This window comes from Primulina tabacum, chromosome 13 (assembly GCF_025594145.1).
Source record: "Primulina tabacum isolate GXHZ01 chromosome 13, ASM2559414v2, whole genome shotgun sequence".
NCBI classification, from domain to species: domain Eukaryota; kingdom Viridiplantae; phylum Streptophyta; class Magnoliopsida; order Lamiales; family Gesneriaceae; genus Primulina; species Primulina tabacum.
This window is the reverse complement of record NC_134562.1, coordinates 37460937-37482050: the sequence shown is the minus strand read 5'-3', so window position 1 is coordinate 37482050 and position 21114 is coordinate 37460937. Positions and strand designations below refer to the sequence as shown.

The 21114-nt window shown below is 35.5% G+C and overlaps 3 protein-coding genes and 1 pseudogene across 4 annotated transcripts; 2 read left to right on the top strand and 2 right to left on the bottom strand.

The window, feature by feature from the left end:
• Positions 1-586: 586 nt before the first annotated feature.
• On the top strand, positions 587-5454 carry LOC142522711 (U1 small nuclear ribonucleoprotein 70 kDa-like). The gene is made up of 10 exons (XM_075626250.1): positions 587-809; positions 1119-1233; positions 1358-1437; positions 1738-1813; positions 2023-2087; positions 2174-2236; positions 3619-3700; positions 3784-3946; positions 4348-4413; positions 4614-5454. The coding sequence occupies exons 1-10, from the start codon at positions 711-713 to the stop codon at positions 5284-5286; spliced, it is 1482 nt and encodes a 493-aa protein (XP_075482365.1). The 5' UTR covers positions 587-710; the 3' UTR covers positions 5287-5454.
• A 474-nt stretch (positions 5455-5928) lies between these two features.
• On the bottom strand, positions 5929-7079 carry LOC142522888 (hevamine-A-like). The gene has a single exon (XM_075626464.1). The coding sequence runs from the start codon at positions 6893-6895 to the stop codon at positions 6020-6022; it is 876 nt and encodes a 291-aa protein (XP_075482579.1). The 5' UTR covers positions 6896-7079; the 3' UTR covers positions 5929-6019.
• A 775-nt stretch (positions 7080-7854) lies between these two features.
• LOC142522106 (protein LIKE COV 3-like) lies at positions 7855-9141 on the bottom strand (annotated as a pseudogene).
• A 1626-nt stretch (positions 9142-10767) lies between these two features.
• Positions 10768-14057, top strand: LOC142522446 (SCARECROW-LIKE protein 7-like). Of its 2 annotated transcripts, none has more exons than XM_075625856.1 (2): positions 10768-12767; positions 13899-14057. In XM_075625856.1, the coding sequence occupies exon 1, from the start codon at positions 10929-10931 to the stop codon at positions 12747-12749; it is 1821 nt and encodes a 606-aa protein (XP_075481971.1). In that variant the 5' UTR covers positions 10768-10928; the 3' UTR covers positions 12750-12767; positions 13899-14057. The 2 variants fall into 2 exon arrangements, with proteins under 2 accessions (XP_075481971.1, XP_075481970.1); XM_075625855.1 differs by lacking the exon at positions 13899-14057 and adding an exon at positions 13265-13868 and having other exon boundaries at positions 10769-12767.
• Positions 14058-21114: the final 7057 nt, after the last annotated feature.

Below are 21114 nucleotides of genomic sequence, written 5' to 3'. Positions count from 1 at the left end.
GGCATCATATCTGTATATTTTGTTAAGTTTAGATTAATGCGTGTGACAACTTAATCTAGGATACAATATCAGGAATTCATATCTGTAAGACGGATTGATTCGGTTTATATCTATAATACAATTATCTCGTAAGACGACTTGATATAGTTTTTTGTGAATATTAGAATTCCATGTCGGATTGTTAAAATAAAATATTGCGCGTGTCCAAGGAGCCGCTAAACAATAAATTTATTTATTTACCAATGCAAATGCAGAAAACTAAAGTTGGGTTAAATTATTGTGACTTACACCAGTTCTATCATCAAACTATACGAGCCCGAAGTTAACTGAAGTTTTATTATCACACTCCAAAACACCGAAAATCATTAAATTTCTGGATCTTTGTGCAGTTCCAAGAAATACTCACAAGATTATGCCGTATCACTGATTAATCTTTTTTGATATTTTTATTTTAATTAATGATATATATAGATTTAATATATAAAATAAATAATAATTTTTTATGCAAACTATAATATATAAAAATAATATTTTTTTTGAGAGAATATAAAAATAATATTGAAAAAATTATTCGGGGGGTATATCTGTAATGGCACAGTAACCCGCAGTCTTAAAACCCTTCTCGGTGTTTGTGGAGTTACGATTCGTGAATACCGCTGCCGCTTTTCGATCTGTGCGAAAAACCCTAGCCCTGAGGCATCTATCCGGAGATGGGGGATTACGGCGACGCCATGATGCGCGATCAAAACGCCGCCGTTCAGGGCCGTACCAAGGCTCAGAATCGCGCCAATGTTTTGCAACTCAAACTGGTACTATCTTCTTGGCTTGATGTCGTTCATTTTCTTTTAAATTGGGATTTCAGGTGCTCTAATTTGATTTGGGCGGTTATGCTGATGGTACTAGATTTCATGTGAGTACGGTTGGTGCTAGCGAGTTTGACTAGTTTTTGGAAATGTTAATTTTACTTGAAAGGTTTTGACTTGAGGAATGTTGTTCTGATTTTCATAGTTTACGAGCGTTGATCTATAAATGGATGATACTGATAACTGACTGTATTTCGTATGCTATTTGAAGAATAATTCATAATTGGCGATTTTGTTATTTGTCATTGTTCCCAGATTGGTCAAAGTCACCCCACTGGCTTAACAAATAGTCTTCTGAAGTTGTTTGAGCCACGTTCGCCTTTGGTATACAAACCACCTCCAGAGAAGAGGAAATGCCCTCCATATACTGGTAGTTGTTGCTTTAACTGTTCAGTTTTGCCAAAGGCCCTAATTAAAGAATTATTCATCATTAGAAATTCGAACTATGGATTCTTATGGGATGAATTTTGTCCTTGTATTCTTATTTGATTCAGGTGTGGCACAATTAGTTAGTGAATTTGCAAATCCTGACGATCCTGAGTATGCAACCCCTATTCAGAAGGGTGAGACTCCGGTAAGACATTTCCGATTGAATGTCAAATGTTTGTACATGTTTTTATACTGGGCACTATTTGATCCATCCATTCTATAATTTGACTTAGATTTGGTGAAAAATGGAAAATCTGCACATGTATACCTCCACCTACAATTTGCAAATCTATAAATATTATTCATTGTAACAAGGAATTGAAGAGTTGTAATTTCTGATTTTAATTTTTATTAATCCAGTTACTATCATAATTTTTGATGTTGTTCTTTTGGTTAAAGTTTGGTATCACAACATTCACTCCTTAAATGTCGGAATTGTATGAAGGCACAAAGAAGGGCCAGGATTCATGCAATACGGCTGGAGGAAGGAGCCAAAAAGGCTGCAGAGGAGTTCGAGAAATGTAATTGCAACTTCTCTTGAATCTAAAATTGGCCATAGCTTGCGGCCTTGCACCCTTTGGCATATAATTGTTATATTTATACGTGTATTTGTTTATTTTCAAAATTGTATGTTCATCATGATAGACAATATCTGTAGCTATCGGACTTTTCCAAATTCTGTGGCTACTAGACCTTGCAGAACTTATAATCTTATGTGATTTCTTTGCAGATGATCCAAATAACGACCCAAATATTTCTGGAGATCCTTACAAAACATTGTTTGTTGCTAGGCTTGTGAGTCCTCCTTTTCCCAATTAATCAGTTGCGCTCATTTTTTTTATCTGATTTCTTAGGTTGACTCATTTCATGTTTTCTCCCAGAATTATGAGTCATCTGAGAGCAGGATCAAAAGGGAATTCGAGGCTTATGGGCCAATCAAGAGGGTAGGTATTGTATAGAACCCCAATGGGGCTCTGGTTATCTTTTGGGTCGGTAAGAGTATCTTAATATAGTTCAGCTCACTTCAGCTTTTTTTTTACTGTTGAAGAGAGGTTTCAAAACTTCAGTCTTTCACATTGAATGGGTTTCCCTTCAACTCCTTCATAATACGTTAAAAAATTCTGCAAGAGAAAGATGAAGAATTATTTATGATATTATCTAATGAAATTCAAATAAAACAAAGTTGTAACTACTGAATCACAAGGAAATTTGGTCTTGTCAGAATGGTTTGAAGTTTCTTGCATCCAGTAAAGTATGAAATCTTGTATTTTTATTTTTTAGCCTAGCTAAACATTGAAATTTTGGTCTCATTTATTTCCAGGAAATTATATTTGCGCTCATTCTGACTGATTTGGTCTGGTCGGAATATTTATTGTGGACTTGGATTTATTCATTCTGGTTGAAAGTGTTATTAGTTAGAATCATTCTCATTTCTTCACTGGAATCATGGCTCTCATCATTTATGTTTATTAGTTAGAATCATTCTCTTTTCTTCATTGGAATCATGACTGGATTGATCATACTGAAATGCAGTAACCCCAGCTGTAATTTCGGTTCAACTAATTGCAATTAGGTTATTTGGCTAATTCTTTTATCCCTTGTGGTTTTTTGTCCCGGAAATCTTTTCAAAGCTAGGATGGTGATATAGTTTCTAGCACGAATCCAACCATATAGCTCATTGTGTAAGTATCAGACTTGGTAAGAGGGAAAATTTCCTGGATTGTTGCTTATTTGCTTTGATTATCTCGAGTACTATTTAAAACTGGATGAATGTGCATCTCATCCCTTCAAAGGTGAAATTTTAATCAGTGTGCTTTGAAGCCTTTTCTTTTGGTCATTATTTGAAGCAACCTTGGGAGGCAACTTTTTCCTGCACTTGGTAAAACTCACTGGGACTATAGCATCTCTCTTCTTCTTCTTTTAATATGCACTTCCTTTACTGCTGCCAAATTCTTATTTTTGGATTCAAAGGCTGTAAAAACGCTACACGAATACAAAGTTATATGGATTATCATCTATCATTCACAGTCATTCGATTGTTTATTAAGAAAAACCCTGGGTAAGGGGAGGTTAGTTTACTTGGCTTCTGGTAAATTGGCCTCTGTTTTATCGCAACTCTAGCAGTGATGGTGATGCATCTCGCCTGGGAGCTCTATGATTAGAAGGTGAGCACGGCTAATTAGGCGCAGTGCCTGTCTGCCGTGCCCTTAGGCATTATTTATCTAATTTTTACGAAATGAAGACATGATTAAGAAACTTCTCTATTTATGTATTATATTTTAGTTCTTCAATTATAGCTTCCTGACCTTATCCTTTTGAGTTTCAGATTCGCTTGATTACAGATAAAGAGACAAGTAAACCCAGGGGCTATGCTTTTATTGAGTTCGCACATACACGAGATATGAAAGGTTCTTCCATGGCCATGATTCCCTCTTTGTTTTTCTCCCTTTGATCTTGCAGTTAATAATTCACGTGTTCATATGTCATGCAGCGGCATATAAGCAAGCAGATGGCAAAAAAATTGATAACAGAAGGGTGCTTGTGGATGTTGAACGTGGTAGAACTGTTCCAAATTGGCGACCTCGAAGGCTTGGTGGTGGGCTTGGAACAACTCGGGTTGGTAGTGAAGAGGTTAGCCAGAAGTATCCAGGAAGGTAATGCCTTTTTCCCTAGACACTCTTAAAAAAACTCGCGGTCAAAAAATTTCTTGATGATGCCGAGGAGAATTTTACTTTATTTTATCTTTGAACTTTGAAAGATAGTTGATCCCTGTTGTCTTTATTCTCTTGAGCCTGAGTTCTCACAGGTTTCATGATCAGGTGATAAGTCATGACTCATAATGAATGTTTTCCGTCCATGCAACATTGCGTCTAAGTTGTTTAATTCTGTTCATTTTATGCAGTAAAGCAATTTTTCTGAATGCTTATACTTATTTCCAAACACCTCATGTTAATTTCTGTTATATCATACTTCTTGTCATGCTTGTCTGTATGCCACTATGACGTTCATGTTGTATTGAGTGCATAACGATAATCATTATCTTCTGTTTTTCCAGAGAGCAAGTGCAGTCTGGAGGAATATCTGTGTCTGAGGAGCCAAGGGTTCGAGATGAACGAGACAGGTAATATTCATACAGGTTTAGCCTTCAATTACTGTGTATACAAATTATTTCTTATACACTGCTAAACTTGTTGAAGCTAGCAATTTCACTTGAAATTATTTCTGTTGATTTTGGTAGACATTGCAAACGTTCCATTCTTTTAATGCATTACCCATTGACATCTTATGAATCCAAATTTCATTTCTGGCTGACATATTTAGGGATAGGGAGAAATCTCGGGACAGGGGGAGGGAGAAGGAGAGAGAGCGGGAAAGGTCCCGTGAGCTATCAAATGATAGACCAAATGACCGTGACCATAGAGATGATAGGCATCATAGGAATCGTGACAGAAACAGAGACCGGGAAAGGGAAAGGGACAGAGAGAGAGACCATGGGCGAGATCGGGAGAGGGATCGAACCCGTGATCGTGGTCGAGAACGTGAGAAGGAACGTGATCGTGATCGGGAACGTGGCCATGACCGTCATCGTGATAGGGAAAAGGAAAGGGACCGAGACAGGGATAATGAGGTCGGGGATGACTACGACCGAGGACGCCCTCATGACCATGACTATGAGCGTGTTGATTCTAAACATGAAAGAGACCGTGGTGCAAGAGATCGAGATTATGGTAGTGCAGAAGCGGAAGATAATCGTGGGTGGCCTGATCAACCTGAACATGGACATGGGTATTCAGAAACTGAGCACGATCGTGGACACTACTATGAGCACCATGGTCAGGGACAGTATGACGATCAAGATGGCCAGCATGATTATGACCGTTATAGGGAAGCTGACCGTGATGATGATCGCTATGATAAGATGGATGATGATGGTTATGGATATGACCGAGCCGCATCTGATGCCAAAGGAAGGGATAATTGGAGGTCAGATTAATTGACTTTATCGTCTATTCAAGTACTTTTTAAGACCTTTCTTGGATGGATTGAACATGGGTAGGTACACTTCTGGCTTGTATCATGAATTTACTTACTGTTTAGTGTTGTGTATTTTCAACTAGACAATCGTCTCCTTTTTTATATATAGATTTTGTTTTCTTCTTTATGATTTTATGATCTGTTGTTTTGGAGCTGGATTAACTTACACGACAAGAAATTGTATTAACGGGTTATGTTAGTAAGAAAATATATTGAGAATATACACAGTTTGGGAAATTATTCAACCCAAATTACCTTCAAAATTTATATTTACATACACACATATATATATATTTGAAACATACAAAATATAATTTTCAATAACTATATTTATAACATTATTCAATTGCTATATTTTAAAATTTAAGTACTTGTTTCATAAGTAGAAACAAGATAAGTGGATAACCCTAAATTCAAAAACACCTTTGAAGGGCATAAAAAAAACTTGAGGTGGTAAAGGTATCAGATGCAATACAAGTGCAATTCAAGATGAAATGCTTTACATGGAAACTACTAGGATTTCAGGAAGAGCGCGAGGGGAATTAAACAACCAAAAACATTTGTTAACACAATTAAACTATTACTTCACAAAAGACGCCAATACAAAGACACGTATAGTGATACACTCTTAACACACGAATCTTGAAATAGTTTACGTAACAATTAACATGCCACTGAATTGTGAAAACTGATCAAACATCGTTCTTGATAGAAGAACTGTAGTCGGTATCATGATACCTATCCCACAGCATCACACCTCCATACTTTGCAGAACCCTTTATTGCTGGAAGCACTTGTGAAGCAAGATCACTTACTGGTACAAACCCAGTTCCTGCCGCCTCCGGTGATGCCGGTAAACCCAAGAATATCTTACCCGCGGGAATAGAATTCCAATCCTTCCATGCTTCTTCGAAACTCTTCATACCTGAAGAATACTGGCAAGGAGGATTGTTGTAGAACTGTACCCATACATAGTCAAAAAGACCAGTTTGAAGGGCATTTCCAACATAATAGTCCGGGAATGGACACTGTGGTGCTGCAGTCAAGTACACTTTCTTGCCCCTCTTTCCATAGTTTAAAAGATATCGCGCCAAATCGTCCCAATAAAGATTGGTCCCTCCCTCAATGTCAAAGTCAATTCCATCGAGAACTGCTGCTCCTAATGGACGAGATGACGATTTTCCGCCCAAAAAATTATTCCAAAGATATATTGCAACTTGTCTGGCATCCTCAGCGGAGGAGAGGTAATAGCTCCCGGCTCCTCCTCCGATCGAGAGCATCACTTTTATGCCTTTTGCTTGGCATGATTTAATTTCAGAACTCAAATGAGTGCAGCCATTGTTGTAGGGATCACAGTGACCAGCAAGATTGATCATTGGAGTCTGGCCATTGCCAAATGTGGGGAGAAACGCTAAGTTCACGAAATGGTAATTTCCGGTGGCACAAGTTGCAGCTAACGTGCCTTCATTTCCGTTTTGACCCCAATAGATCGAGATTTTTCCGGCATCAGAATGGTTAAGTATGAAAAAAATGGATAAGAAGATTACCGTCAATGGATTTGGTGCCATCGAGATTGAGCAGTTGCTTGATTTTGGTCAGATAATCAGTTGTTTCTGTGCTGGAGTTTGGGCCATATTGTCTAGTTTATATAGTAAATGTGGAGGGTTAAGGACAAAAGAGAAGTTTTGGTGCATAATTTGGCGTTTTGTTTCGGTACTGTCGTGTGTTGATCTGCTTAGCGTGCACGGGCTGCTGCTGAATAACAAAAGAGAAGTTGTTTCGGTACTGTCGTTGTTTATCTGTTGAATACTGGTGTGGCCTTTTTCATTTGTTAACACATGGGTGATCTCAAGTCTAATATAAGGTTGTTTTCATTGTCAAATAAAAATTGAATTAATACAAATCATAAACCAAATTTGATCGATAATTTTAGTCAACTGAGCAACTCACAAGACGGGACACGGATTCTTGAAAAAATACGGTTTAAATAATTCACCACTCTTAACTCTGGTCTCCTTGGTGAAAGCTAGACTTCACAGTGGATTGCTACAGCACCATGTGGCAATTTTTCATGAATTTCCATTTGCTTACGTGAAAAAGATAACTGATTTGCATGGGTTTCAAGCAGAGAACTTCACATGCAATTTTATAAGTAATATAATTTGGTTTTTCATTTTTTTTAAAAAAGGTAGTTTTCGTTTTCTATTGTTGAATTATGACCATTATTTTATATTCTTTCGAACAACCCTGGTTGGTTGCATTTATCTGCATGAGCTAGATGAAAGTGCTTCCTCCCACAATATATAGCCCATCAAAAGGTAGCTAGCCACCATTATCAATTGATCGTGGTGGCATCAATAGTGCCACGAATTTACTTCACATTTTTAGCACACAATTATCATCAGACAACAGATCAGTAAGCATGAAATCAAGACCTTTATCTCAGACTTCAAATTTACCAGGCAAGACAAAAACCTTTGTAGCTTGCTACTTATAAATATATATTTAGAAAGACAAGCTACCCCTGCTAGACTTGTGGTGTGGTGAATTTTACAGGATTTGATGCTGAAAGATTAAAGTATATTATTCACAAAGAGAGCATTTATACATGTGTCGGTGCCTATATTCTCCTAATATAGATGATATATACGTAATAATTACAAGATACAATGGAATCAAATAAAATAATATATAATCTTAGTGTATCTATGCTAATAAATTTACCAACTCTTGGCGACAAGGACTGTGTATCAGAAATGGTCAAAATCTTTGGTGTAGACATTCCTCCCGAGATCACAATCTCTATCGTCACATGCAAGGCAAAAGGAGAAGAACATCGGACCAGTAGTTTCTCAACAAATCCAAGAAACTTCTAAATTTGTAGTTTTGCGTCAAAATTTTACCTATCCCCTCTCGAACCGAAAGATTAGGCCTCATAATTTCTTTCGAATTGACAAGAAATATGTCTCCAAGATAAAGGTGGTTGGTGGGCACATAAACACAACAAAGTTCCTCTGCACCTGTACTTTACGAAGAATAACAGTTTACGTGATGAACTCAAACGCATACTCCCCAATACGAGGATGTTTTACAATCGCCACTTCTTTGAAGGCTTGAGACGTCTGATCTGAACAGGTGAAAGCTGGTACTTGGTATATATCTAACAGTCGTGATATTTGCTAAAAATAAGCTAGATTTACCTGGAGAAATCGCTGCATGCACTGATTTGTTTTAAGGCTAGCTGCGCATATATAACTCATAAGGGGGCACCATCCACCCAAAGAAAGAACCGAGTTACCAACCCAAGAAGACAGACATGAACACTCCAACCAAGAAGATGAAAATAATTGAGGTCATAAAGCCTAGACCTGCCATTTTAAAAATCAAAACTATAGGCATTATTGCTGAGACATGTCTCATTTTGTTGCCTCAACTATGGAATCAAATTTTTTTTTTTGTGTGTGTATCATTATATAAATCTGGTATAAGCAGCTGCCGAGGCATACCAAATGTGTTTATCCCCAGATGGCTATAAATCGGGGGGAAGAATCCATCCACAAAATGAATGAACCACCAAGTGATGTAGAATGTGATGGTTATTAGAAGTAAGATAACACTGCAAAAATGGTAAACATCATCTGGCAAAGATTATTATGAACACATACACAAAAAACAAATTTCTTGATCTTCCCTAATCTTCGTATAAAACATTTGAAAGGAAAAAGATCACAACCACTTCTATATTTCCACTCGCAAATAACAAGCAGCCGCTGGCTTGTGAAAAGCGATAGTTGAGGTAGTTAGCCTTCGACATTTAATCTCTTTCCCGTACTACTTAAACTGTTAACTGTGAACAAGTAATAGGAAAACAACTTAGAACTAATGAAGAGGTTAAAAACTGGACGTAAATATCGGTTACATGGAAGTGATAGAACATGGAGAGAAATCAATACCTTGTTTTGAACATATATTCTCGAATGGATCATAGAGCTAGCGCTTACACAGTTGATTTTTCCAATGTAATTCAAGGAAGTTAATTCATGATTTTAAATGGTTCTTTGAATTACGGAGGGTAGATTACGATTTTTGTGTATTTTTCCACAAACAATATCATCTTTGAATAGATTATTCCTTGTTAAATTAAAGATGGTAAATCACATAAAAATCAATGTTGACTGACGGGCTTAAAGATTTAGAGAGAATTGGTTTTTGGTAAGTAAACAATAGATGAGATTGGATTAATAGGCTTATCTCATGGTTATCAAGCATATTTATTCAACAGTTTAAAATGGACCACATCTGAATTTTCAGATTGTTTCACGCATGAAAAATCATGTAATGATCATTTCATCCACTTTTCTCATAACAATGACGGTATGATTGAACTAAACCCGAAATCGAACTGGAAAACTTCTCTTATGCTGCTCGGAAGAACAAAGGATGAATTTGCAAACACCCATGTTTTATAATTTTGATATCTTAAAGAATGTATCCTTTTCTTTTTCACAAAAATAACCATCAAGAAACAAATTCAAATATGAGATAGTATTTACAAGGAAAATCGAGAGTGACGTAGAAAAATTGATGTAGGGGAAATTTATTTAGATGCTGACCAGAGAAAATTGGACCACGTCCAGCATTAATTGGGATCCATGAATTTAATTTATATTTTGTGGTTGTGTAGCTTCAATCTCTTTCATTCATGCACCGGTAGCACGCTTTTAAATATGAAGCCAAAGTCGCACTCTCGTAAGTAACAACAACAACTCAAAGAAATAGAGTTAAAAATTTTTTTTAACATGTTTTAAGTTTTGATTTGACTGGTATAGAGGCTTTTTCACCCGATGGAAACATTACGTCACATAAATTATTAATTAATTAATAAATCAAAAGTTTAATTTTTAAATTTTGTTTCCTAGTAGCCGTCATTTTCAATTCCTCTCTCACGAATAATTTTTTTTATTTTTTTTGGTAAGCTACCACGAATTTGATTTGCGAGGGTTTAGTTGTCTGAAAATGATGGCTCATTTTTTGAAAAATTTTAGAGGCCAAGCAATTTCCTTTTTTTATTTACTAAAAATTCGGGAATAAACTTTCAGAATTTAATTATTAAAATTATTTCTGATGTCTAACGAAATTATCCAAGGTGAGTTTACTTGTGAGTGATTAGTTGGGCTGTTTTTAAATAATAATGGAACTTTATCATTCGGTGGGGACATTTAGATCTATTAATTATTATTTGAGTTTGATTTCAAACACTATAGTTTATTAATTTATTGATTATTTATATTTTTAAAAATTAATTAAAAAAAATTTATGATGTAAAATATTAATTTATAGAAATTTTATTTTATATGTAAAATATATTTACGAACAATATTAAGGTAATTTTATTTTGATAGTAGCATATAAAATCAATAGATATACCTACAGGTAAAAACGAACCATCACACGAAAGATTGTAGCCTCTGAGTTGGAACTTGGAAGTTTGCTTCCTTCAAACTCGCAGGCCTTCACTCAATTCTCTCTCTCTCCCCCACAATTTCTTCAGTTGAATTCTGTGGTTTCTTTACTATGCTTTGAAAATTCACGGGCAGCACGATGGCATACATGTGTACAGACAGTGGAAATCTGATGGCAATTGCACAGCAACTGATTCAGCAGAAGCAGCAGCAAGAGCAGCAGCAAGTACAACACCAGCACCAGCATCAGCATCTCACCGTCAACCCCTTCTGCCACACCCAATGGCCGCCCACCACTTCCGCCGCCGCAGCCCACCATCATACTACGGCCTCTACCTCCCTCAGCTATGCTATTACCACTGGATTTCCCGACCCGTTTCAGGTCCCCGGCGCTGGACATGAAAGTAATGATTCCGGGTTTCAGTTCCCCAACCTGGAGCACCACTCGTCTACTGGGTTCCGGTTCTCAGATTTGTGCGGTGCTTCTGGGGGCGATTTTGACTCGGATGAGTGGATGGAGAGCTTGATGGGTGGTGGAGATTCAACGGAGAGCTCCAATCTGCAGGCAGATTACGAAACGTGGCAGAACAGCAGTGCGTTTAATCATCTATATCCTACTGATCCGTTTCCTGGTCGACTCAGTATCCACTCTTCTCCACCCTCCGATCTCAACCGCGTTATCTTCTCCGAACCAACGTCCTCCTGGGTGCCGCCTTCTTCCCCGACCATACCTGCAACTGATCCAACGGTTACAAAAGAATCCAAGCCGGTAATCGCCAAAGAGGACGTCGTAGTGACTGGGGATGGTAACGCTGGTGCTTCCACCAGTTCGCTGGGAACTTCGCTTAAATCAATTCCAGTTCTTAAAGCTTTGGTTGAGTGTGCTCGAATCAGAGACCCACAAAATGCAGTAAAATCACTCATACGCCTCGAGGAGTCGGTCTCCCAGGATGGCAACCCCATCGAACGAGTTTCGTACTATTTCTTCAAATCCCTTCACAGCAGACTCTCGCCTCAAGGTGAAAAACCTGCCACAATTTCCGATACCACCTCTGAAGAGTTTACTCTATCATACAAGGCCCTTAACGAAGCCTGCCCTTTCTTTAAATTCGCTCATCTAACTGCAAATCAAGCAATTTTAGAGGCCACGGAGGAAGCCAAAAAGATACACATAGTGGATTTTGGGATTGTTCAAGGAATCCAATGGGCAGCTTTTCTGCAAGCTTTGGCGACCCGACCAGCTGGGAAACCAGAGCGGGTCCGAATTTCTGGGATACCTGCCCCTGCTCTCGGGCGTTCTCCGGCAGCTTCGCTTTCGGCTACTGGTAAACGACTAAAAAACTTCGCCGAGCTTTTGGATCTGAATTTTGAATTCGAACCGGTTTTGACTCCGATCCAGGAAATGAAAAGTTCAAGTTTCCGGTTCGACCCGGACGAGGAAATCACTGTCAACTTCATGCTTCAGCTGTATAACTTACTTGACGACAGCAACGAAGTTGTCCAGTCAGCCCTCAAGCTAGCAAAATCATTGAACCCAAGAGTCGTAACTTTAGGCGAGTATGAAGTGAGCTTGAACCGGGTTGAATACCTTCCCCGATTCAAGAATGCGCTCAAATACTACACCGCCGTCTTCGAATCCCTTGACCCGAACTTGATCCGGGAGTCTCCGGAGCGGCTTCAGGTCGAAAGTCTGATTCTTGGCCGGAGAATAGCTGGCGTTGTTGGATCGGAAGAACAAAAAAGAGAGCGCATGGAAGACAAAGAAAGGTGGAGGTTTTTAATGGAGGGTGCTGGTTTTCATCCATTAATATTCAGTCATTATGCATTAAGCCAAGCTAAAATACTTCTTTGGAACTATAGTTACAGCTCAATGTACAAGCTTGTGGAGTCTTCTCCGCCTGGATTTCTCTCTTTAGCTTGGAATGATGTTCCCCTGCTCACTGTCTCTTCCTGGCGTTGATTGAATTCATTGATTATGGTTGGTTTTTTCCACCGCATTCTTCATCTTTTTGGATCTTTGATGTTGGAGTAGTGATGATTATATTATTAATGGCCAATATGGATGAATTATATGTAGTTTTGATTCATGTTCTGAAGCAAAATCAAGTCCAATTTCAGCTGTGTGTGTAGGAGTACATGGGAGGCATTATGCTAGTATAGATGGATACTTTGAAGCCCCTTCGGGAAAATTCATTTTGTTGTCATCTCTTTGCTGTATGAATTCGTGGTTAGTATGTTAATACGAATAGTGCTCAAACCTTAATCGGGTACAATTGTGTCGTGTATAGATATAAGCTTTTCGAGTATTATTAATGCATAACTGCTGAATTGAGACTTGAGAGAAATGTTTTTCATGCATCAGTCGTTCATGTGATGTATTTAGGATCCGCTCATGTCGTGATTCATCCATCATATGACAAGTGTGGAGATATCTCATTTTAGTATACGCCAGCTTAATGTCACATTTCTCTGCAGGGATGTCAATGACGGAACATCATTTCATCTCCCGGAAAATAACCCACATCAAACCAATATACATTAAGAACCTTCTTGACACCATGGCTTCTATTTTTTTCTTAATCAGTGAAACTTGTTCTTTATTATGCGTGTGGCAGAGTTAAAGAGAAGTGCAATTTCTTTGGTTTGGCCACATGGTCAAGGACTTATTTCGGTGACCATGAAACTTTCCTGGAATGGTTGTACCTCTTTCTCTGCCACCGTACCAATTTACAGGATGTAATAAAGGCTGCCCCTTGCAGTATTAATAGTCCTCTGTAATGGCATTTCTAATCGTTCCTTCCATTCTGCAAAAATTGCATCCTCTCTCATTCTTGTCATAGTGTGAGGAAGCATCAGGCGCTGTGGAATCCATTCCCTCCAGTGAAATATAGTACAAGAAGATGTCCATTTTCCTGTGTACTGGTCTTCTACCGCCAAAATGATTATTTTTTTAAAAAGAAAAGCTTAACAAAAAATGTCTCCCCGCCCTAGATAATGCAGTTAGATCGAAACATTTTATTAGGGAGATTACCCAGCACAGCGACTATAGGCTACATCTTAGTTGTTTGAAGAAAAAGATAATAAATGCATTGCTTATTTTGGTGTGCAGTGTGGTGAAACTTGGGTGCATTCAGTGCACTGGGACTGGGAATTGTACCTCCGATCCTGGCGCAGATATCAATGGGGACTACAGTTGTCCATTATTTTTGTGCAGTGTTTTTCCATTAAGCGCAAATACTCATTCATTGCTCACACCCCAATTTAGTTTAGATTATTTTAAAATTTTAAATTAATGAATTTTAAAATAAAATTTAAATTTTTTTATTAAATTTTAATTTAATTTTTTTAAATTTTTTAAATTTAATTTTTTTTAGAATTAGTTAATAAAATTTAAAAAATTTTAAAAAATTTAAATTTATCTCGTAAGAGATTTACTAAAATAATAATTAGATCAAGTAAGATCATACCAACGAGTCAATGATTATGAGATTAATTGGTAGGCTAAATATAAAATCCATACCTCACAAAAAATATGTTATTTTTTCCCGAATACGATTTGGCCATCTTAATTTAAAATTTTAAAATGATAAACATTAGATTTTACATTATTATAAAAGTCACTCTACTAATATATATATATATATATATATCTTTCCTCAAGTCCTTTTTGGAGGGATGGGTGACAGATAAACCACTTTGTTTCTGATTTAAAGCAAGGCTGATTGAGAGGATGATGTATAATTAGAGTCATTAATTGTGACTAGCTAGCTAATAGCAAAGTTCAACATTATTACAACATATTGATGCGGTACAAGGGGTATCAGCTGTTTTTCGAAAATGATGTATATTTATTATGACTAGTCGTTCACGGAGTGAATTATATCAGTCATTTTTTACTCTATCTTCCTCGTATAAGTCAGAAGAAATAATCGAGGAAGATGAACAAGATCAATTTTGAGGTTGATAAATAGATGAATCAAGAATGTTTATTTCAGTTTGATCCTTTTAAACGTTTTCGCAAATTTTTATTATTTTCAGAATATATGTTGTAAAGACGATTTTATTTTATGATATTTATAAAATAAATTGGTTTTGGTTTATTAAATACTAGGAAATTTATTGTTTGTTGATTATTTGATGGTTCAACAATACCAAATATTCACGTTCAATGTCGAAGCGTGACATCGAGTTTGTACGTATTCGGTTTTTAATACGAATCTTTGCAAACTCGTCGATATTGTGAGTAATTTTCATGCAACAATATTTTGTAAAATACCTTTTGTTTTTTGAGAATAAATCCCAAAAGATTTTCAAATGTGTGAAAATCTAGAATCTTTGCACAAACACCTGTCAAAGCAGAGTGGACACGCGTTAAGTTTCCGCAACGCACAGAAATTTTTTTATGGCCGTTTTATTCTGATCTTTTACAGATGTCCACTATTGTAATAAACAACACATATGAAATGTAATAATAACAATAATATAAACCTTCAGTCCTCGTATGATTTGAGAAGCAACACAGATTTGTACCCATCTTGAAGCTGATATGTTTGGCATTGGAAGAACCGTACGAGCGCAGACCCTATCTCCTTTTTTCCCATCATATCCGCATAAGATTATCAGTAAAACATCCAAAATCCGATACGCAAAAGCTACAGCCGGATCCGCGGAAGATTCTGACGAAATGGACAAACAAAACCAAAAACCCGAAACCGAAAAAGGGTTGGTAGATGCATATCCCAGTTTTATATATTGTTTTGAGACATGGTTTTATCTGTTTATATGCATATTGCTGTGCAACAGGGACACGATGAGTCATTCATTTGGAGAAGCGTACGCAACGAGATCCGAGGAAGAAGGTTTCGGAGGAACCTACGCACCTAACCAGACCCTGTCTAAGGAAGACGAGGAAGATAAAGTTGTTCATGAGAATCACGGGAGTGAAGTGAAGGAGAAGGAAAGCGGTAGAAATCAGAGCAAGCACGCATAGTGAAAAAGAGATTCTTGATGATGAACAAGAACTCTATATATATATATATATATATGTTTGAATTTTACTTGATGATGAACAAGAACTCTATATATGCTGTTTATTTGAGCCCATAATTTCTTGGTTACCAGTCCCTTACTCGCTTAATTTAATTTATATTAAAATTAGATAATATCATAATTATAAAAATGAAAGATGCTCTCTAATATGGAAATAGAATCGTATTTATATTTAAATAAATTTATCTCATAATAAAAGATACACCGTAATTTGAAAAACGAAACAAGAAGAGAAAGGGACGAAAACTTGAAAGAATAAAATAAAATAACAGAAAACAGGAAAAACAAAAAAATAAATTATTAGAAACTTAAATTATGTCATATTAAAATTTTAAAAACTATTGAAAGATTATAATTTGAAAGAATGAATTTTTTGAAAAACCTTTTCATGGAGTTTTGCAGATTTGATTATGTTTTATTTTATTAAAGAACTGATGTATCATGCAAAGTTCTATTCGAACGATCTGAAATTCAGTCTTACGCTGACTGCAGTGTCTTTCTATTAGATAGATAGAATGAGAATAATTCATGAGATTTGAGGGTGCTGGAGCAACATTCATTGATGAGTTTGTTGGTGGCCATGTTAACGATTACCGTATCTAGCCATGTTAGATCATTTCCCTAATTCAATCTGTGTATATATGGTGGTTGTGTATGTCAACCATAAATAAACCCAACGGTTTGGCATATTTCTTTGTACAATCATGCTTGCTAGAGAGAAGCCTCGGAGAAATTGAACGTAGTCGTGCGTTATATAAACACGCTTCACAGTTTGCCGATCCTACTGGAATAAGTGGCATGAGTTTGAAGTGCAGCATGGTAATGAAGACACTTTCCGAGTTAAAAGAAGTGCTTCTGCAAGCTATAGCCAGGGTTTGCTAACATGACTATTATTTTTCAGTTTTTTTTTTGGTTTCTCTGCACCTCCTGACTATTTTCGAGCAACAGCCTTAATCCCCCTAGTTCCCATTCCAGCCACATTTTATCCTCCAAGAATATTTGATGCAAAAGGATCAGATGCAGAACTTGATGAGGCAAAGGACTTACTAAAGAAAGCTGGTGTCGATGATGATGAAATGGCTGCCCTCGAAAGGCAGTTAGTCCCTGCTCTTAGTGATGCCAATGTTAAAGATAGTGGTAGACGATTAGGAATTGTCAGCGGGTGGGGGGTGGGGGGGGTGCAAAATGAAAGCAAGTCCGTATCAAATAGGGAGGATATAGAGCTTCCCGAAGAAAGTGATTATGAAGATGATGAGAAGGTTGAGATAGCGGAGAAAGATGGTCCAACAGCTGTATTTGGAGGTATGGTGTGGAAAAGGGAAGAATCTGATAGAGACCTGGAAGCTCCTGATTCAACAATTTCTGAAAGCAAAGATTAATGAGGCCCATCTTGGTGCCTTGGAGAGAAGGACAAGGCGAGGTGCATAGATGTTCAGCCTTCCTCTTCGCTCTTTTCGGCATGAAATTTTTTCTGCTTTATACTGGACCTTCAGCTGGATCGCAGTCTTCCATATGAGAATCAGTCTGGGCTTACTGTTGGGAAATTTGCTGTGTACTTCTCACTATTGAGCTGAGCGTATAATTTGCATTTGTCATTTTCCTTTATCTAGTAGAAGGGAAAACCTGGCTTTTTCATCGCCAAGTTTTTTGTGATTCTTTTGTAATAGGTAGGCGTTGAATGAGTGAATTAATCTAGTTAATGTTGTTGCAACTCATTTCCAAGAATACGCACCTGGATTCGAAACAAGCAGGCGGCCTCAAAATTTTAAGGAAACCGGTAATATGCATGCTGATCCAGGTCAAGCAACAGCCTTCCTCACAATCTGCAAATGAATTATGAAGTTATGCTACAAAAGAAGTGTTAAGGGAAAGCATCAGCTCAAGTTATGGAATATGTTATTGCTGTACTGTAACTAGTTCAGTGCATGATAACTTCAAACTATTTACACACATCAAGCGCTTGAAAATATTTGGAATCCAGTGTTTTTCGAAGTACTGCTAGCTTGTCTAGGGCAAGAGAAGAAATTATTTTCCACGTGTAAATGGAAATTTCCTAGGCCGAGTTGATCTCTCGGAAAACTACCTGTTACAAATAATTTTCCATTAGTTTACCACCTCGAAAATCCATAGCTTTTGTATTTCATTTATGTTGTCCATTGTAGCGATGATCTGTTCTTTAGTAGCTGGAAAAATAGTAAACTACTATTTGGACCATCCAGACGGTCACAAAATTATAAACATAGGGAAGGATGGTAATGAACCAGGAAGAAAGGGATGAGAAGAATCAAGAGAGAAAATAGAGACAGGGGCTGCTATCTAAAGCAATAGAAACGACACAAAAATCTTGAACTCTATAAAATAATTTTATTCGCCCTTTATACTCCTAAGCCTTCAATGCATTGTCAATATGCTTTAGTTTCAGGATATTTAGTCATGCTAGATAAATGCACGTGCGTTGCACATTGAGAAATAGAGATAATTTGTCTATGATAATTTTATTTAAATGTGTTTAAATTATTTTTGAAATAAGAATAACTTTTAATAGATAAATAATTAATTATTTAGTTACAAATGAAATCATCACATTTTCTTGTCTTTGATTTGAAGACCTCTTGAAATCTTTTTGTGTCCATCGGTTTTTATCTTCTTATCTTTTTTTTTTGTACTCGGCAATTGTATCTTCATCTCGAATCTCTATTTCATCTTCGTCTTCATGGATCTTCATGTTTTTGTTGATATTTATTTCATTTGATTTTTCTACCTTTGGTGGTACACAACTTTGTTTAGTTGGCTTGATAATCTTTCGAGATCTCCTTTTCTTGATATTGACATTTGTTGCTGGATAATTGACATGTATCTCAATAGCTTCTGCCACAATTTTTAACACTTCATCACGTTTTTCCAATGAATTATCTAACTTAAACAAGAATGTGTGGAGCTTAGTTGATTTAGTGAATCTTTATATGGGTTATTTGGTAAATTCTGCATTGAAAATTTTTATTGTTAGATGCAATATTTATGTAGATATAAAATCATTTGTTTGTTTTATCTTATACTTGGTCATGAATTTGAATAAAATCTTCAATAAAACATCCAACAAAAGACGCTGCAACTTTTCCAAATAATGTTATTATTGTCATCTCATTCTCATCTTCAATTGTGATTGTTATTCTATACTTGTAACATAAAGAATTAAAGTAATGATCACCTTTTTTTTAGTGTGATCTAAAACTTGGGTTGGGTATTGCTAATTAGTTTTACATAAAAACGATTTGATTTCATTTTTATTCCTCTTTTTCTATCCATTTGATGTATATAAGAGTAATTATTACACATAAAATTAATTTAAACTCATTTTGATTCTTTTGAAGTGTTTTCTTATGGTACCAAACAATTATTTGTGTTTGTCATGCATAGGGTTTTACAATTTGGAAAATTGACAGTCACGTCAATGCAATCCTCATTATATTCACCATTTGCTTAGTATAGAGCTTTGCATGGTAAATCACAATTATAAGAAATAAATAATGCGTCGTAGGTAACAAATATAAATTTTGACATAAAGATTAAGCAAAATTCGAACTAAAAGACAAATCTTTCACTATCATTCAGTTTTGCTAGGTTAAACATGCAAGAGTGAAGATAGTATTGGGATGAGTGAACTTCTATGAAGTTTTAGTGAGTTAAGCTGCTGACATTCTGTCGTTTATTTTAAATTTCATTAAAGATATATATATATATATATATATATATATATATATATTTAAAAAAACTGTAAATTTCATTCCAAAAATGAAATTTCATTTTTCTTCAATTATTATAAAATTCATTAATACCTGAAAACGAACAAAAAAAGACATGTATTTATTAATATTAGTTAACGAAAATAAGGAAATATATGTAAATTCACACAATTTTATTAGAGTTTTCAAATTTATTAATCGTGTATTATTTACGTTATTTATGGATATTAATTTACTCAAGTTTAAAATAAAAATTTCATAAAAACTCCTACGAGGCTATTTCACGAGAACATGTCTCATGTCCTACACTAATCATGAAAAATCATTGTTTTTCACTCTGAAAATTGACTGGTTGGCCATCTGAAGGATATATTCATGATATCGGCTCACATAAGTCCAATTCAAAAATTGGAGAACTATAAAAATTCATTAAAAAAAAAAAAGAGAAGTCGAACAAAAAGAATTATTTTTAAATAAGGATATAATTCATTCTGTGAAAATATATTGTAAATTTTATTATTCTTCTATTCATTTTAAATTATATTACAGATATATTTTTTAAAACAGATAAAGTATAAATTCCATTTCAAAAAATGATGGCTAAATTTCATTTTGCTCAATTTTATTTAGAATTAATTGATAGTTGGGAAAAAACAAATAATAGAATATGTATTTATTATTATTATTTTAAATTTTATTAAAGATATTTTTTTAAATGATGTGTAAATTTCATTCCAAAAAATGAATGTTTAATTCAAATTTCATTCTAAAAACTGGTGGTTAAATTTTATTTTTCTTCAATTTATTTTAAAATATATTAAATAATAGATGGAAAAAAACAAACAAGCGAAGAGAAGTATATTAATTATTATTATTTATGTTATTCATAGATGTTAATTTATTTAAGTTAAAATAAAATTGATCAACACAATTTAGAATTCAAAGAATCTCAAGGAATATATATACATACTTGTGTTTGGATCGAGTATTTAGAAGGGTTGAATAAACATTTATACTAAAAATATATTGTTTTCATGAGCTCTAAGCTGTGTAAGCAGCTAAAGTGAATTTTTCAACCTGACTGACTACTTCGAGCTTCTTAAACAGATAATTGCGGAATCAGCACGATGTACTTGGTGAATATTACAAACTCAATATCAGCTTAGATCATTTCAAATGAAAAGATATACAGTAAATGAAGAGGACAAATATTTGTTTACGGAAGTTCGAAAATTAAACTTCTAGGTCTCTACTTTTCATGTTTCCAGAAAGATTGACATAGAAACTCCTATGAGGTTGTTTCACGAGTGAATTTTGTGAAATATGTCTCATATCTGACTTGAATCGTGAAAAAAAATTATTTTTCACCCCTGAAATAACTGGGTCAGCCCCTCTCAGGACTATATAACAATGAAACTGTTTCACATAAAACCTAATAAAAATTGGAGAATTATAAAATTTTGAACAATAATGTAAACTTCATTTTTATTCGATTTATTTTAAAATTTCTTAATTAATAAAAAATAGAAATCA

What these genes read in the sequence shown, in the direction of transcription:
- LOC142522446 (XM_075625856.1), top strand. Translation starts at nt 10,929, where the DNA reads ATGGCATACATGTGTACAGACAGTGGAAATCTGATGGCAATTGCACAG.
- LOC142522711 (XM_075626250.1), top strand. Translation starts at nt 711, where the DNA reads ATGGGGGATTACGGCGACGCCATGATGCGCGATCAAAACGCCGCCGTT. An exon ending in TGCAGAGGAGTTCGAGAAAT is followed by an intron (nt 1,814 to 2,022) that starts GTAATTGCAACT and finishes ATTTCTTTGCAG; the next exon opens with ATGATCCAAATAACGACCCA. An exon ending in AGCCAGAAGTATCCAGGAAG is followed by an intron (nt 3,947 to 4,347) that starts GTAATGCCTTTT and finishes CTGTTTTTCCAG; the next exon opens with AGAGCAAGTGCAGTCTGGAG.
- LOC142522888 (XM_075626464.1), bottom strand. Translation starts at nt 6,895, where the DNA reads ATGGCACCAAATCCATTGACGGTAATCTTCTTATCCATTTTTTTCATA.